Source organism: Oncorhynchus clarkii, chromosome 10 (assembly GCF_045791955.1).
Source record: "Oncorhynchus clarkii lewisi isolate Uvic-CL-2024 chromosome 10, UVic_Ocla_1.0, whole genome shotgun sequence".
In the NCBI taxonomy this organism is placed as follows: Eukaryota; Metazoa; Chordata; class Actinopteri; order Salmoniformes; family Salmonidae; genus Oncorhynchus; species Oncorhynchus clarkii.
The window spans coordinates 49,728,322-49,746,041 of NC_092156.1; the positions used below are offsets into that span (position 1 = coordinate 49,728,322).

At 42.8% G+C, this 17,720-nt stretch overlaps 1 protein-coding gene across 5 annotated transcripts in view; it reads right to left on the bottom strand.

Annotated features, from left to right (window-relative positions):
- LOC139418718 (G protein pathway suppressor 2-like) overlaps positions 1–17,720 on the bottom strand; it is a 53,431-nt gene that overhangs the window by 9,539 nt on the left and 26,172 nt on the right. For 4 of the 5 annotated variants that reach the window (XR_011635347.1, XM_071168371.1, XM_071168372.1 and 1 more), the window contains exons 9-11: positions 17,188–17,264; positions 16,881–16,976; positions 16,504–16,587 (exon numbers count right to left, since the gene is read on the bottom strand). Coding sequence is in view for 4 of the 5 variants with exons in the window: in XM_071168371.1 (XP_071024472.1) it covers positions 16,504–16,587; positions 16,881–16,976; positions 17,188–17,264 (257 nt within the window). In the remaining variant the exon portion in view is untranslated. The remainder of the gene's footprint in view (positions 1–16,503; positions 16,588–16,880; positions 16,977–17,187; positions 17,265–17,720) is intronic. The other variant, XM_071168373.1, reaches the window with a different exon arrangement.

Genomic DNA, 17,720 nt, shown 5'->3' on the forward strand with positions numbered 1-17,720 from the left:
TTTTGTATCATTGCTATGGTTACACCACCAATATAATCTATGCCCTGAAGTATGTGCCAAGAAGGGGAGGAGAAACCAAGTAAAGATGGCCGTAGATAGACTAGAAGTAAGATTAGGACACAAGAGGCAGAAAACCAAAAGATGTGGATCACATACATAAAGAGGAGTGAATATGTATGTTGTGTCAAACTGAAACTGTATATAAAAAGGGATCTCAGTCTGAGACCGGCAGTTGCTCCATGGACCAGCTCGGCGTGTTACTTTGTAATAAAGTCTATATGAAATACACAAGCTCGGGTGTCTAAAATATGTTGTAAGAAGTATTTCCACAACACAAACAAGAATGTCAGAGAATTCCCTCTACGTCTAGAGTGAGCCCCGCCAGTAGCCTACGTCCTGGATACTCGAGCCAGACCCATCTCAGCAGAGGCAGGAAGCCCATCAATAAAAGTGCATTCAAAAGTCCTACACCTGCCTTTCCGCTTGCTTGTCAAGACATTAACAATATTTACACAAATGTGACTTGTTTCAGGAAACTACGCTATGTCGCGTGTCACTACTTCACAGGAGCACCATTTAAAATATTTTTTAAAAATAAAACATTTAATCAAAATGAGTTTTAGGCAAGAAATGCATGCATTTTCATGTGCCTTAATAACACACTTGTATGCCATCTGTAAATATGAATACAATTATTAAATTACAAGCCTAGTTGGTTTAGCCACAGAAAAAGACCGCAATCTTCCCGGTAGCAGTGATTAGATGAGATAATGAGTGGTCTGGAAATGCTGAGAGCTGAGTTTGGATTTGTCTACCATGTAGCACACTTGTCTATGATATGAGCTGGTCAGTATGTGTAGGTAATCCTTTTTAACGCAGCTTTAAAAAATAAAAAAAAGATATCACGTAGTAGAACTGCATAAGTGTTGCTCTCCACTTTCTGGAGGACAGAGTTTTGAAAGCAGTGGAATTACAGTACGATAGCTAAGGAGATGGACATAATTCTGGCTTTTGATTGCAACTATGCAGAGGGAGTCGAAAAGAGAACACACAGAAGGCTCCGGATCACATCTTCAAACTAAGGGCAACTATGTTATCCGTGACAGAGGGAGAAGCGTCCATCCACGTAAGAGAGTCTAGCTAGCTACATTTTTAGATATTACACGCTTCTAATTTGGTCAGAAAGTCAATTTCAGTTGAAGTGAAAATGTACTGTTAGCTAGCTAGCTAACGTTCCATGTATTTTGCTCCATAAGTCAGTAGGTCAGAAATTACTTTTTGGTTAAATAAAGAAATACAAATGAATATTGTAATAATGGTATCCTGCAGTCCATAGTTTTTTAGAAACCAGCTGTTAATGATCTATGTCATTTATTTATCAGCTAAAAATGGCGACCGTATTACCTCCCAAGAGAATTCTCTTTGGTTAGTCACAGCTGTGTATATTCCCCCTCAAGGAATTACACTGGACTTTATGCAAACAACATATCCTGAGGCTGCATTTCTTCTATCTGGGGATTTTAACAAAGCAAATTTGAAGAAAACGGTACCAAAGTTCTATCAACACATTCACTGTAGTACTCACGCTGGGAAAACACACGACCACTGCTACACTCTCTTCCGGGATGCCTACAAGGCCCTCCCCCGCCCTCCCTTTGGAAAATCTGATCACGACTCCATTTTTCTCCTCCCTTCCTATAGGCAGAAACTCAAAACAGTAAGTCCGTGCTAAGATCTATGCAACGCTGGTCTGACCAATCGGAATCCATGCTTGAAGATTGTTCTGATCACGCGGACTGGGATATGTACCGGGTAGCCTCATAGAATAACATTGATGTATACACGGACACGGTGACAGAGTTCCTCAGAAAGCGTATAGGGGATGTTGTTCCCACTGACTATTAAAACCTACCCAAACCAGATACTGTGGATAGATGGCAGAATTCAAGCTAAACTGAAAGCTAGAACCACCGCATTTAACCATTGCAAGGTGACTGGGAATACAAAACGAAGGAGCTGATAGTGGGTTTCAGGAAAAAGCAGAGGGAGCACGCCCCTATGCACATTGACGGGACCGCAGTGGAGAAGGTGGAAAGCTTAAAGTTCCTCAGCATACACATCATTGATGATCTAAAATGGTACACCCACACAGACAGTGTGGTGAAGAAGGCGCAATAGCACCTCTTCAACCTCAGGAGGCTGAATAAATTTGGCTTGGCCCCTAAGACTCCCACAAACTTTTACAGATCACAAAAGGATGGGCTGTATAACCGCCTGGTACAGCAACTGCACCGCCCACAACCGCATGGCTCTCTAGAGGGTGGTGTTGAGTTGCCTAACGCATCACCTACAACACCCAATGTCACAGGAAGGCCAAAAAAAATATCAAGGACATCAACCACCCAAGCCATGACCTGTTCACCCCACTATCATCCAGAAGGCGAGGTCAGTACAGGTGCATCAAAGCTGGGAACGAGAGACTGAAATACAACTTTATCTCAAGGCCGTCAGACTGTTAAATTGCTATCACTAGCCGGCTACCACCCGGTTCCTCAACCCTGCACCTTAGAGGCTGGTGCCCTATATACAGTGGGGAAGATGAAAGATGAGAGAGGCCTGTAATTTTCATCATAGGTACACTTCAACTATGACAGACAAAATGAGAGAGAAAAAATCCAGAAAATCACATTGAAGGATCTTTTATGAATTTATTTGCAAATTATGGTGGAAAATAAGTATTTGGTCACCTACAAACAAGCAAGATTTCTGGCTCTCACAGACGTGTAACTTCTTCTTTAAGACGCTCCTCTGTCCTCCACTTGTTACCTGTATTAATGGCACCTGTTTGAACTTGTTATCAGTACAAAAGACACCTGTCCATAACCTCAAACAGTCACACACCAAACTCCACTCAATACTTTGTTATATACCCTTTGTTGGCAATGACAGAGGTCAAACGTTTTCTGTAAGTCTTCACAAGGTTTTCACACACTGTTGCTGGTATTTTGGCCCATTCCTCCATGCAGATCTCCTCTAGAGCAGTGATGTTTTGGGGCTGTTGCTGGCCAACACTGACTTTCAACTCCCTCCAAAGATGTTCTATGGAGTTGAGATCTGGAGACTGGCTAGGCCACCCCAGGACCTTGAAATGCTTCTCACAAAGCCACTCCTTCGTTGCCCAGGCGGTGTGTTTGGGATCATTGTGATGCTGAAAGACCCAGCCACGTGTCATCTTCAATGCCCTTGCTGATGGAAGGAGGTTTTCACTCAAAGTCTCACGATACATGGCCCCATTCATTCTTTCCTTTACACGGATCAGTCGTCCTAGTCCCTTTGCAGAAAAACAGCCCCAAAGCATGATATTTCCACCCCCATGCTTCACAGTAGGTATGGTGTTCTTTGGATGCAACTCAGCATTCTTTGTCCTCCAAACACGACGAGTTGAGTTTTTACCAAAAAGTTATATTTTGGTTTCATCTGACATTCTCTCAATCTTCTTCTAGATCATCCAAATGCTCTCTAGCAAACTTCAGACGGGCCTGGACATGTACTGGCTTAAGCAGGGGGACACGTCTGGCACTGCAGGATTTGAGTCCCTGGCGGCGTAGTGTGGTACTGATGGTAGGCTTTGTTACTTTGGTCCCAGCTCTCTGCAGGTCATTCACTAGGTCCCCCCGTGTGGTTCTGGGATTTTTGCTCACCGTTCTTGTGATCATTTTGACCCCACGGGGTGAGATCTTGCGTGGAGCCCCAGATCGAGGGAGATTATCAGTGGTCTTGTATGTCTTCCATTTCCTAATAATTACTCCCACAGTTGATTTCTTCAAACCAAGCTGCTTACCTATTGCAGATTCAGTCTTCCCAGCCTGGTGCAGGACTACAATTTTGTTTCTGGTGTCCTTTGACAGCTCTTTGGTCTTGGCCATAGTGGAGTTTGGAGTGTGACTGTTTGAGGTTGTGGACAGGTGTCATTTATACTGATAACAAGTTCAAACAGGTGCCATTCATTTTTTGTACATTTTTTTATTTCACCTTTATTTAACCAGGTAGGCTAGTTGAGAACAAGTTCTAATTTGCAACTGCGACCTGGCCAAGATAAGGCATAGCAGTGTGAACAGACAACACAGAGTTACACATGGAGTAAACAATTAACAAGTCAATAACACAGTAGAAAAAAGGGGAGTCTAAATATACATTGTGTGCAAAAGGCATGAGAAGGTAGGCAAATAATTACAATTATGCAGATTAACACTGGAGTGATAAATGATCAGATGGTCATGTACAGGTAGAGATATTGGTGTGCAAAAGAGCAGAAAAATAAATAAATAAAAACAGTATGGGGATGAGGTAGGTGAAAATGGGTGGGCTATTTACCAATAGACTATGTACAGCTGCAGCGATCGGTTAGCTGCTCAGATAGCAGATGTTTGAAGTTGGTGAGGGAGATAAAAGTCTCCAACTTCAGCGATTTTTGCAATTCGTTCCAGTCACAGGCAGCAGAGAACTGGAACGAAAGGCGGCCAAATGAGGTGTTGGCTTTAGGGATGATCAGTGAGATACACCTGCTGGAGCGCGTGCTACGGATGGGTGTTGCCATCGTAACCAGTGAACTGAGATAAGGCGGAGCTTTACCTAGCATGGACTTGTAGATGACCTGGAGCCAGTGGGTCTGGCGACGAATATGTAGCGAGGGCCAGCCGACTAGAGCATACAAGTCGCAGTGGTGGGTGGTATAAGGTGCTTTAGTGACAAAACGGATGGCACTGTGATAAACTGCATCCAGTTTGCTGAGTAGAGTGTTGGAAGCAATTTTGTAGATGACATCGCCGAAGTCGAGGATCGGTAGGATAGTCCGTTTTACAAGGGTAAGTTTGGCGGCGTGAGTGAAGGAGGCTTTGTTGCGGAATAGAAAGCCGACTCTTGATTTGATTTTCGATTGGAGATGTTTGATATGGGTCTGGAAGGAGAGTTTAGAGTCTAGCCAGACACCTAGGTACTTATAGATGTCCACATATTCAAGGTCGGAACCATCCAGGGTGGTGATGCTGGTCAGGCGTGCGGGTGCAGGCAGCGAACGGTTGAAAAGCATGCATTTGGTTTTACTAGCGTTTAAGAGCAGTTGGAGGCCACGGAAGGAGTGCTGTATGGCATTGAAGCTCGTTTGGAGGTTAGATAGCACAGTGTCCAAGGACGGGCCGGAAGTATATAGAATGGTGTCGTCTGCGTAGAGGTGGATCAGGGAATCGCCCGCAGCATGAGAAACATCATTGATATATACAGAGAAAAGAGTCGGCCCGAGAATTGAACCCTGTGGCACCCCCATAGAGACTGCCAGAGGACCGGACAGCATGCCCTCCGATTTGACACACTGAACTCTGTCTGCAAAGTAATTGGTGAACCAGGCAAGGCAGTCATCCGAAAAACCGAGGCTACCGAGTCTGCCGATAAGAATACGGTGATTGACAGAGTCGAAAGCCTTGGCAAGGTCTATGAAGACGGCTGCACAGTACTGTCTTTTATCGATGGCGGTTATGATATCATTTAGTACCTTGAGCGTGGCTGAGGTACACCCGTGACCGGCTCGGAAACCAGATTGCACAGCGGAGAAGGTACGGTGGGATTCGAGATGGTCAGTGACCTGTTTGTTGACATGGCTTTCGAAGACCTTAGATAGGCAGGGCAGGATGGATATAGGTCTGTAACAGTTTGGGTCCAGGGTGTCGCCCCTTTGAAGAGGGGGATGACTGCGGCAGCTTTCCAATCCTTGGGGATCTCAGACGATATGAAAGAGAGGTTGAACAGGCTGGTAATAGGGGTTGCGACAATGGCGGCGGATAGTTTCAGGAATAGAGGGTCCAGATTGTCAAGCCCAGCTGATTTGTACGGGTCCAGGTTTTGCAGCTCTTTCAGAACATCTGCTATCTGGATTTGGGTAAAGGAGAACCTGGAGAGGCTTGGGCGAGTAGCTGCGGGGGGGGGGAGCTGTTGGCCGAGGTTGGAGTAGCCAGGCGGAAGGCATGGCCAGCCGTTGAGAAATGCTTGTTGAAGTTTTCGATAATCATGGATTTATCGGTGGTGACCGTGTTACCTAGCCTCAGTGCAGTGGGCAGCTGGGAGGAGGTGCTCTTGTTCTCCATGGACTTCACAGTGTCCCAGAACTGACTGACTGTGTGTATTGGTTCCTGACTTCCCTGAACAGTTGCATATCGCGGGGACTATTCGATGTTAGTGCAGTCCGCCACAGGATGTTTTTGTGCTGGTCGAGGGCAGTCAGGTCTGGAGTGAACCAGGGGCTATATCTGTTCTTAGTTCTGCATTTTTTGAACGGAGCATGCTTATCTAAAATGGTGAGGAAGTTACTTTTAAAGAAAGACCAGGCATCCTCAACTGACGGGATGAGGTCAATGTCCTTCCAGGATACCTGGGCCAGGTCGATTAGAAAGGCCTGCTCACAGAAGTGTTTTAGGGAGCGTTTGACAGTGATGAGGGGTGGTCGTTTGACTGCGGCTCCGTAGCGGATACAGGCAATGAGGCAGTGATCGCTGAGATCCTGGTTGAAGACAGCGGAGGTGTATTTGGAGGGCCAGTTGGTCAGGATGACGTCTATGAGGGTGCCCTTGTTTACAGAGTTAGGGTTGTACCTGGTGGGTTCCTTGATGATTTGAGTGAGATTGAGGGCATCTAGCTTAGATTGTAGGACTGCCGGGGTGTTAAGCATATCCCAGTTTAGGTCACCTAACAGAACAAACTCTGAAGCTAGATGGGGGGCGATCAATTCACAAATGGTGTCAAGGGCACAGCTGGGAGCTGAGGGGGGTCGGTAAGCAGGCGGCAACAGTGAGAGACTTATTTCTGGAGAGAGTAATTTTCAAAATTAGTAGTTCGAACTGTTTGGGTATGGACCTGGAAAGTATGACATTACTTTGCAGGCTATCTCTGCAGTAGACTGCAACTCCTCCCCCTTTGGCAGTTCTATCTTGACGGAAGATGTTATAGTTGGGTATTGAAATTTTTATGGAATATGGAATTTTTGGTGGCCTTCCTGAGCCAGGATTCAGACACGGCAAGGACATCAGGGTTAGCAGAGTGTGCTAGAGCAGTGAGTAAGACAAACTTAGGGAGGAGGCTTCTGATGTTGACATGCATGAAACCAAGGTTTTTTCGATCACAGAAGTCAACAAATGAGGGTGCCTGGGGACATGCAGGGCCTGGGTTTACCTCCACATCACCCGCGGAACAGAGAAGGAGTAGTATGAGGGTGCGGCTGACGGCTATCAAAACTAGTCGCCTAGGGCGTTGGGGACAGAGAATAAGAGGAGCAGGTTTCTGGGCATGGTAGAATATATTCAGGGCATAATGCGCAAACAGGGGTATGGTGGGGTGCGGGTACAGCGGAGGTAAGCCCAGGCACTGGGTGATGATGAGAGAGGTTGTATCTCTGGACATGCTGGTTGTAATGGGTGAGGTCACCGCATGTGTGGGGGGTGGGACAAAGGAGGTATCAGGGGTATAAAGAGTGGAACTAGGGGCTCCATTGTAAACTAAAACAATGATAACTAACCTGCACAACAGTATACAAGGCATATTGACATTTGAGAGAGACATACAGCGAGGCATACAGTAATCACAGGTGTTGAATTGGGAGAGCTAGCTAAAACAGTAGGTGAGACAACAGCTAATCAGCTAGCACAACAACAGCAGGTAGAATGGCGATTGACTAGGCAGAGAGGGTCGGATTAACTACACACAGAGCCTGAGTGCGGCTGGGGCCGACAGATAAAACATAAACAAGCAGAATGGATTACCGTGATTAATGGACAGTCCAGCATGCATCAGCTATGTAGCCAAGTGATCAGTGTCCAGGGGGCAGCGGTGGATGGGGCAGGGAAGCTGGACTGGCGAGTGTTATCCAGGTTAGAAAACTAAGAATGACTAAATAGCTTGTAGCCAGTTAGCTGGTTAGCTTCTGGAGGTTCTTGAGTGTGTTCTAAAAATGTAAAAATAATAGCGGTTCCGTATCACATTGGGTGAGGCAGGTTACCGGAAGGTATAAACAAATTAAAAATCGAAACGGGATAGAAAGTAAATATGGGTTCAGTGAGTGTTTGGGACGCGGCGATTCAGACAGTTAGCAGGCCTGTGCTAACAAGCTAACAGTTAGTAGACGGTGCTAAACACGGTAGCAGTTAGCGGACCGGGCTAAACAAGCTAGCAGTTAGCAGGCTGAATTTGCAAGCAAGGAGATAGCAGGGGCTAGAGAGTTAGCCTTTGGGGACGTCGCGATGGGGGGAGTCTGTTTATTCCTCTTCATGCGGTGACATCGATGGACCGGTCGTGGGTCCGGATATTGTAGCCCAGGAGCTCAAAATGTTCCGTTTGCGGTGGGAATCCGGGGATGAAAAATACAAATAAAAAAAATAAGTCCGTTATGCTCTGGTTAGAGTCGCGTTGTTCGAACTGGCGAGAGCTTTCCGAGCTAAAGGTTAGCTGATGACCGGTTAGCTGAAGACCGCTAGCAATGTTTTGCTGAAGCTGGTAGTTAGTTGGCTAGCTTCAGTTGAGGGGTTCCAGATCCGAAGTAAATATAAATACTTTAGGAAAAATAGCTACGTTGGGTGAGGCGGGTTGCAGGAGAGTATTTAGAAGAAGTTGATGTTCAGCAAAATGTTTTAAAGATATGCGAAGAAAAAAACGAAAAAACGAAAACAAACGATATATACAAGGGACACGACACGACAACACGTCCTACTGCTACGCCATCTTGGAACGAGTGGAGGACAGAGGAGCCTCTTAAAGAAGAAGTTACAGGTCTGTGAGAGCCAGACATCTTGCTTGGTTGTAGGTGACCAAATACTTCAATTTTCCACCATAATTTGCAAATAAATTAAAAATCCTACAATATGATTTTCTGGATTTTTTTTCTCATTTTGTCTGTCATAGTTTAAGTGTACCTATGATGAAAATTACAGGCCTCTCTCATCTTTTTAAGTGGGAGAACTTGCAATTGGTGGCTGACTAAATACTTTTTTGCCCCACTGTACATAGCCATGGAATCACCGGTCACTAATAATGGAACACTAGTCACTTTAATATTTACATACGGCTTTACTCATTTCATATGTATATACTGTATTCCGTTCTGCTGTATTTTAGTCAATGCCACTCCGACATTGCTCGTCCTAATATTGATACATTTCTTAATTCCATTATTTTACTTTTAGATGTGTGTGTATTGTTAGATATTACTGCACTGTTGGAACACAAGCATTCCGTTACACAATTAAAGAAGATAATCAGAACTGGAAATGTTAACTGCTGTAGAGCGTTCTCAACAAACACTTCTCAGACCAGGTAGTCAAGACAGAACTTAATTTATTGATAAGGCAGAGAGAAGAATTTCCCGTCCATCGAGTTAGACTCAACCATTACCCATGGTAATCATCCCAGTCTTTTACTGGCCAACAAGCTATGCATAATGATCAATTAGCTGATACAGCTACTACTGAATCTGAAACAGTGGAATTATCAGAACCCAAATGAATTAAAGAACCTTACATCACTGATTGTTAATCCACATCAAGCCAGACTAAGCCCTTTCTAAAATAATGAAGAACTACTCTTCTCAACAGAGGAAGCCACCTTGCTGGGAGCCCAAATCTCTTTCAAAGAACTCAAAAGAGCATTGGATAGCATGAATAAAGGTGAATCACCTGGATGAGATGGTATTCCCCGAGGTCCATTTAAAATTTTGGAATCAATTAGGTCTACTACTGCTCGGAATTATTAACACAGCCGTTCATTTGGAAGAGATGTGAATACAGCACTAACTTCACTTTTTTTTTTTAAAGGATGCCACTCAGTTCTCACTATCTTATCTTTGATAAACACAGATATTAAAGAGGTTTTCAAAATGTTATCGTCCCATTTCGAGGCTTACTACCCAAATTGGTCTACAAGGACGAAAGCAGGTTTGTTAAACATTTATCCTCTGCAACCTCCGACTATTACACATCTTAAATGCTTCATATGAAACAGCTCCTTGGGTTGTTTTATCTTTCAATGCAGAAAAATCTTTTGATAGACTAGATTAGTCATATCTTTGGTGTGTCTTGGAACATACAGTGCCAGTCAAAAGTTTGGACACAACTACTCATTCAAGGGTTTTTATTTTTACTATTTTATACATTGTAGAATAATAGCAAAGACATCAAAACTATGAAATAACATATGGAATAATGTAGTAACCAAAACAAGTGTTATACAAATCCAAATATATCTTATATTTGAGATTCTTTAAAGTAGCCACCCTTGCCTTGAAGCCAGCTTTGCAGACTCTTGGCATTCTCTCAACCAGCTTCATGAGGTAGTCACCTGGAATGCATTTCAATTAACAGTTGTGCCTTGTTAAACGTTCATTTGTGGAAATTCTTTCCTTCTTAACTTCTCTAGGGTAGGGGGCAGCATTTGAAATTTTGGATGAAAAGCATGCCCAAATTAAACTGCCTTCTACTCAGGCCCAGAAGATAGGATATGCATATAATTAGTAGATTTGGATTGAAAACTCTAAAGTTTCCAAAACTGTTAAAATAATGTCTGTGTATAACATAACTGATTTAGCAGGTGAAAACCTGAGAAAAATCCATTCAGGAAGTAGGATTTTTTGTTGTGTTTGTAGGTTCTATTCAATGCCATTGCAGAATCCATTGACTTAGGACTCAAATTGCAGTTCCTATGCCTTCCACTAGATGTCAAGTCTTTAGAAATGGTTTCAGGCTTGTACTCTGAATGAGTGGACCCTGCCGTATCACATGGCTATTTCATGCGCACGACCGAGAGTTCCTTTCTTGTTTACCTTTTATATTGACAACGTTATTATCCGGATGAAATATTATTGATTATTTAGGCTAAAAACAACCTGAGGATTGAATATAAACATCGTTTGACATGTTTCTATGAACTTTACGGATAAAATCAAAATTGTTTGTCTGCCTGTTGTGACTGCGTTTGAGCCTGTGGATTACTGAAGAAAATGGTTTTCGGATAAAAAGAGAGACTTTATCGAACAAAAGGAACATTTATTGAATAAATTAATGTCTTCTGAGTGCAAACATGTGAAGATCATTAAAGGTAAGTGATTAATTGTATCTCTATTTCTGACTTGTGTAACTCTTCTACTTGGCTGGTTACTGTTTGCAATGATTTGTCTGCTCAAATAATTCTAAGGTATGCTTTCGCCGTAAAGCATTTTTTAAATCTGACACCGTGGTTGGATTCACAAGAAGTTAATCTTTAAACCTATGTAAAATAGTTTTATATTTTCTGAATTTTCATAATGAGCATTTCTGTATTTGAATTTGGCGCTCTGCAATCTCACTGGATGTTGGCCAGGTGGGACGCTAGCGTCCCACATACCCTAGAGATGTTAATGCGTTTGAGCCAATCAGTTGTGTTGTGACAAGGTATGGGTGGTATACAGAAGAGCCCTATTTGGCAAAAGACCAAGTCCATATTATGACAAGAACAGTTCAAATAAGCAAAGAGAAACGACAGTTCATCATTACTTTAAGTCATGAAGGTCAGTCAATGCGGAACATTTCAAGAACTTTCAACGTTTCTTCATGTGCAGTCACAAAAACCATCAAGCGCTATGATGAAACTGGCTCTCATGAGGACCGCCACAGGAAAGATAGACCCAGAGTTACTTCTGCTGCAGAGAATAAATTCATTAGAGTTAACTGCAGCTCAGATTGCAGCCCAAATAAATGCTTCAGAGTTCAAGTAACAGACACATCTCAACATCAACTTCAGTGGAAACTATGTGAAATCAGGCATTCATGGTCGAATTGTTGCAAAACCACTACTAGAGGACACCAATAAGAAGAAGAGACCTGCTTGGGCCAAGAAACACGAGCAATGGACATGTCCTGTGGTCTGATGAGTCCAAATTGGAGATTTTTGGTTACAACTGCTGTGTCTTTGTGAGATACGGAGTAGGTGAACGGATGATCTTCCATGTGTGGTTCCCACTGTAAAGCATTGAGGAGGTGTTATGGTGTGGGGGTGCTTTGCTGGTGACAGTGATTTATTTAGAATTCAAGGCACTTTGAACTAGCATGGCTGCCACAGCATTCTGCAGTGATACCCCATCTGATTTGCGCTTAGTGGGACTATCATTTGTTTTTCAACAGGACAATGACCCACCTCCAGGCTGTGTAAGGGATATTTAACCAAGAAGGAGGAGAGTGATGAAGTTCTGCATCAGATGACCTGGCCTCCACAATCACCCAACCTCAACCCAATTGAGATGGTTTGGGATGAGTTGGACTGCAGAGTGAAGGAAAAGCAGCCAACAATTGCTCAGTATATGTGGAAATTCCTTCAAGACTGTTGGAAAAGCATTCCTCATGAAGCTGGTTGAGAGAATGCCAAAACTGAGCAAAGCTGTCAAGGGTGGCTACTTTGAAGAATCTAAAATACATTTTGATTTGTCTACAGTTTTTTGGTTACTTCATGATTCCATATGTGTTATTTCATAGTGTTGATGTCTTCACTATTATTCTACGTTGTAGAAAAGTGAAAAATTAATAAAAACCCTTGAATGAGTAGGTTTCCAAAATTTTGACTGGTACTTTGTGAATTGGCTCCAATTTCATTAATATGATTAAAATACTATATGCCAATCCCTCAGCCATAGTTATAACAGGTAATATCTGCACTGCTCCTTTTAGAATCACTAGAAGCAGCAGACAAGGTGAGAGAGCTGCTATTATTACTATCCATGGAACCCCTGGCCCAGACAATTCGTCAAATCGAAAGTAACACCGATTTCCCTCAAATCTACTGAGGACTTAATTTCATTATATGCGGACAACATTTTACTATACCTAGACAATCTTTTAATCACCCTCGAACACATTGAATATCATAGATTAATTTTATAACTTGAGATGAAGCTGAATTACAGTGCATTCGGGAAGTTCAGACCCTTCACTTTTTCCACGTTTTGTTACAATTTCTCTTTTTGCAAATGTATTAAAAACTACATAAGCATTCAGAACATTTACTCAGTACTTTGTTTAAGCATCTTTGGCAGCTATTACAGCCTCAAGTCTTCTTGGGTATGCTGCTACAAGCTTGGCACACCAGTATTTGGGGAGTTTCTCCCATTCTACTCTGCAGATCCTCTCAAGCTTTGTCAGGCTGGATGGGGAGCGTCGCTGCACAGCTATTTTCAACTATCTCCAGAGATGTTCTACCGGGTTCAAGTCCGGGCCACTCAATGACATTCAGAGACTTATCACTCCTGCATCATCTTGGCTGTGTGCTTAGTGTTGCTGGCTTGTTGGAAGGTGAACCTTTGTCCCAGTCTGAGGTCCTGAGCGCTCTGGAGCAGCAAGATCTCTCTGTACTTTGCTCCGTTCATCTTTTCCTCGACACTGACTAGTCTCCCAGTCCCTGCTGCTGAAAAACATCCCCACAGCATGATGCAGCCACCACCATGCTTCTCCGTAGGGATAGTATTGGCCAGGTGTTGAGCGGTGCCTGGTTTCCTCCAGACGTGACGCTTGGCATTCTGGCCAAAAACTTTGATCTGGGTTTCATCAGACCAGAGAATCCTGTTTCAAGATCTGAGAGTCCTTTAGATGCCTTTTGGAAAACTCCAAGCGGGCTGTCATGTGCCTTTTATTGAGTAGTGGCTTCAAATTGACCACTCTACCATAAACTCTGGAGATCTGTCAGAATGACCATCGAGTTCTTGGTCACCTCCCTGACCAAGGCCCTTCTCTCCCAATTGCTCAGTTTGGCCGGGTGGCCAGCTCTAGGAAGACTCTTGGTGGTTCCAAACTTTTTCCATTTAAGAATTATGGAGGCCACTGTGTTCTTGGGGACCTTCAATGCTGCATAAATGTTTTGGTACCCTTCCCCAGATCTGTGCCTCGACAGAATCCTGTCTTGGAGCTCTATGGACAATTCCTTCGACATCATGGCTTTGTTTTTGCTCTGACGTGCACTGTACACACACACACCTTTCCAAATCATGACCAATCAATCGAATTTACCACAGATGGAGTCCAATCAAGTTGTAGAAACATCTCAAGGGTGATCAATAGAAACAGGATACACCTGAGCTCAGGTGAGGCTCATAGCAAAGGGTCTGAATACTTATGAAAATACGGTATTTTTTTTTATTTTTTTTTATACATTTGCAAAAATGTATAAACCTGTTTTCGCTTTGTCATTATGTGGTAGTGTGTGTAGATTGAGGATTTTTCATTTAATCCATTTTAGAATAAGGCTGTAAGGTAACAAAACGTGGGAAAAGTGAAGGGGTCTGAATACTTTCCGAATGCAACGTAAATACACATTTGATTAAAATAAATCTATATACATTTTTCATTCACTATAGAAATTCATGTAAAAACTTAAATGGAGAGGAAATCGCGATAACAGACGACAGTCTCAACCTTAGCCTACATAACATTCTAATGCATAAAAAAAAACATCAAGAAAGAATAACGTAACCTAGGCTAGCACATGTGAATAGAGTTTTAGTATGGTTACGCTAATCGTCTATTGTGATAATAATAGACCGATTGGCACTGGTGAATAAATACTTGACCATACGATGACGCGGTTCTTTCAACATCAACGGAATTGTTTGAAACAGAGAGATATTTGTAATTGTACATTTGCAGAGCTTTTCCAGAACGGATTCATTTCGCTGCGGTTTGGTTTCGCATGGTGTGTGTATTGGTCCAGTTCTAACAATCTTTGGTGAAATTTGAAACAAGAAGATAACCGCAGACTGCTTACCTTCCAACTGAACACTTGTTGGGGATTTTTTTTAATTCTGTTTTGCCTTGAGAAATGTATGAGCTGGTTGATCGAAACTATTTTCAGAGTAACCCGGGTTATAATATGGAGTTGAGTTTCTTTGACCTCATTAAAATGTATCCACACATTTACGCTTAACTGTCTGGTCGACTGCTATTTCTGTATTGACTTTATTGTAGGTGAGGTGAATTCTGGATTTGTGTCTCTCAAACCACTGGATGAGGTCTATTAGGCTCTTTGCATGTTAAGCAATTAGAGAAAGTTGCTTCTGCAAACCCTCAGAGTTAACCAACAACTTCTCCACTCTTAAGAGATCTGCTTCTCCGCCTCCACAAAGCATGAGTAAAAGTGCAGGTACTCTCTGAATGATATCCGACAGCTTTGTACCAGGTACCCCATCGGGTTTTACATGGCTCGGGAGGAAGCTGTGTCAGCAGAGGGGAACTTGTTTCTGTAATGGATCTCTGAGATGCTCTTTCTATCGAAGTTTTCTGCTTGGGCAATGTTTGAAGATTTTATTGATGACTGCAGCAAGTTTGTCAACCTCTGGGAAATGAGTTTGCCAGATATTGCTTGCAAGAGCCACAACACGGGTATTGCCAGTCAAACGCAACAATTTGATAACAACCCCCACAGAATGTAATTGCATGAATTCACCATGCACCTTGAATTGTCTGACACAAATCGAGTTATCTTTTTAAAATCAACCTCATAATATTGTAGACATGTTTTAATACTTTCAGACAGTGTTGAATAGTGCACTCCCTATAAATACACTATCAGCCAGAACAACTTTTCAATCTTCACCCAGCTCTCCTTGCAAGACAATCAAAATATGAACATAGTGATCCAGTGTGTCAGTTGATTCGTCCAGTGTGTCAGTTTTAGTTCCTCTTTGTGTTTTGTGGCTACCTTTGGTAGATGTCGACTCCTGAGTTGGCTCCACCTAGGGACTGTGCCTCTGTTTTTCACATGTTTATTTAATGAAGGCACGCATTTCAGGGTTATCAACTTTTTCTAGAGGGATGTTGGCACTTGCGAAACCCTCCACCATATCCTCCAGGACCTCCCACCTGACTAAACGATCTTTGCCAGTAGTCCTAGAATTCTTATGAGACAGCGTAATGTTATTTCAGATGTCCGTCTATCCTGTCTTTGTGTTTATGAGCTAATGCTAAGTTGCATGTTTTGCTGAATATATTGTCGTCATCTGCAAAGAGCGTCCCTGTGGAGTATTGGCGCATACTTTTTTCTTAAAGCTATATTCTTATTTTGGAACTTTTCTTTCTCCTTCCATGGTTGGTTTCATTGACTCTCCATTTTAACTGCCCCATTTCTATACCCGCCGATGACCAGAAATTTAGTCAGTTGGAGAGGATCAGTTTGAGCAAAGTAAGGTGCAGAATCACTGATCTACAAAAAGAGTTCCTTGCCCCAAAAAAAAAAAATGTATTTGCAGAACTACGCCTCCCCTGGATCAGGCGAACCCCCGCAAAACACGCGCGTACAACCAGCCATTGATTGATTGGAAACAGCTCGTGTCAAATATAATTTCCTACAATTTTCTGACAGCTGCGTCACTAGCAGAATAAGGCTGGAAATACCGGTAAAAGCACAGTGCTACATATCATCAACCAAAACTCCAGGCCCTAGTGATAGGATACTCACTGGGTGAGCCTGCTGTGGAGGAGTTCCATGAGTGAAGCTTCCTGGAGAAGCCGGACGGGGGGGATGGGTGTATGGCAAGCCAGACTATTCACACAGAACAGGAGGAGCAAGAAAGGAAGACATGACGTTATGAATTGATAAGGATAACTGACTAAGTGGCTTTGTGGTGTGTGTCATGCCAGAGGGAAGAGGGTAGTACATACAGCAGGGTTGTGTTTATTAGGCACAAAATGGAAGAAAACTGAGTGAAATGGAGAGGTACTAACTACACCGGTCCAATAAGAAACACTTGTTTAGTTTTTCATTGCAAAACATTTTGCTACTTTTGTCCTAATGAAGACAACCCAGGGCAGGTGGGTAAAGAGGGTTGGCCTTACCTTGGCAGGAGGGATCTGCACTGTGAGGGAGGGGGTAGGCAGCAGGCCTGCAGCACTGGCATGAAGAGCCTGAGGGTGCACGGACCGTAGAGCACTCTGAAACCACCACAAAAACACAGCAGACAAAGATTAACGGACAGTTACGTGTGAGTTAACCACAGACAGCCCGTCCACAAACAGATACAGTACACTGCTTGTGATCAACCTCTAAAAAGGTTTGTTTGAACACTGTATGGTTTATAACACTTAACACCATATTACTTAATTGTGTGCAATGGTACTCTATTAAGGGGCCCAACAAACTCACAGAGTCAGTGAAGCCAGACTGTTGATTGGCATGTTCCAGTTGCTTCTGTAGAGGGATCCCAGCACTAGGGATAAATCCTGGTGACAAAATACAGAATATGTTTAAAAGAGAAAAATGGAGGGAAGCAAGAGAAGTGAGTAGTAGTTTAGGCAGAGCATGCGACTAACTTTATTTCCTCACCACCCTGGTACCGTCTGGAAGTGCAATTTCAACTGCACCCAAACTGATCTTGAACCGTCCCAAAATTAAAATAGTTCCAAAAAAAAAATGTGATATGCCAACATGGGTCTTTTGCAGTGCTTTTAAATTAATTGGTGTATTTCTGAGACAAATACAGAGTCTTTTTTTCTTTTCTTTTTTTAAATGAACACAGGCAAACATCCATTACATTATTAATAAATTACAATTGATTAACTGAACATGCTAACCACATTTATACAATATATCTAAGAGAGAACAAACAATGTTATTGTGAACTGGTTACGGAATAAACTTAAGACATTACATTCCACCAGCAGCTGCCCCCTTAAACA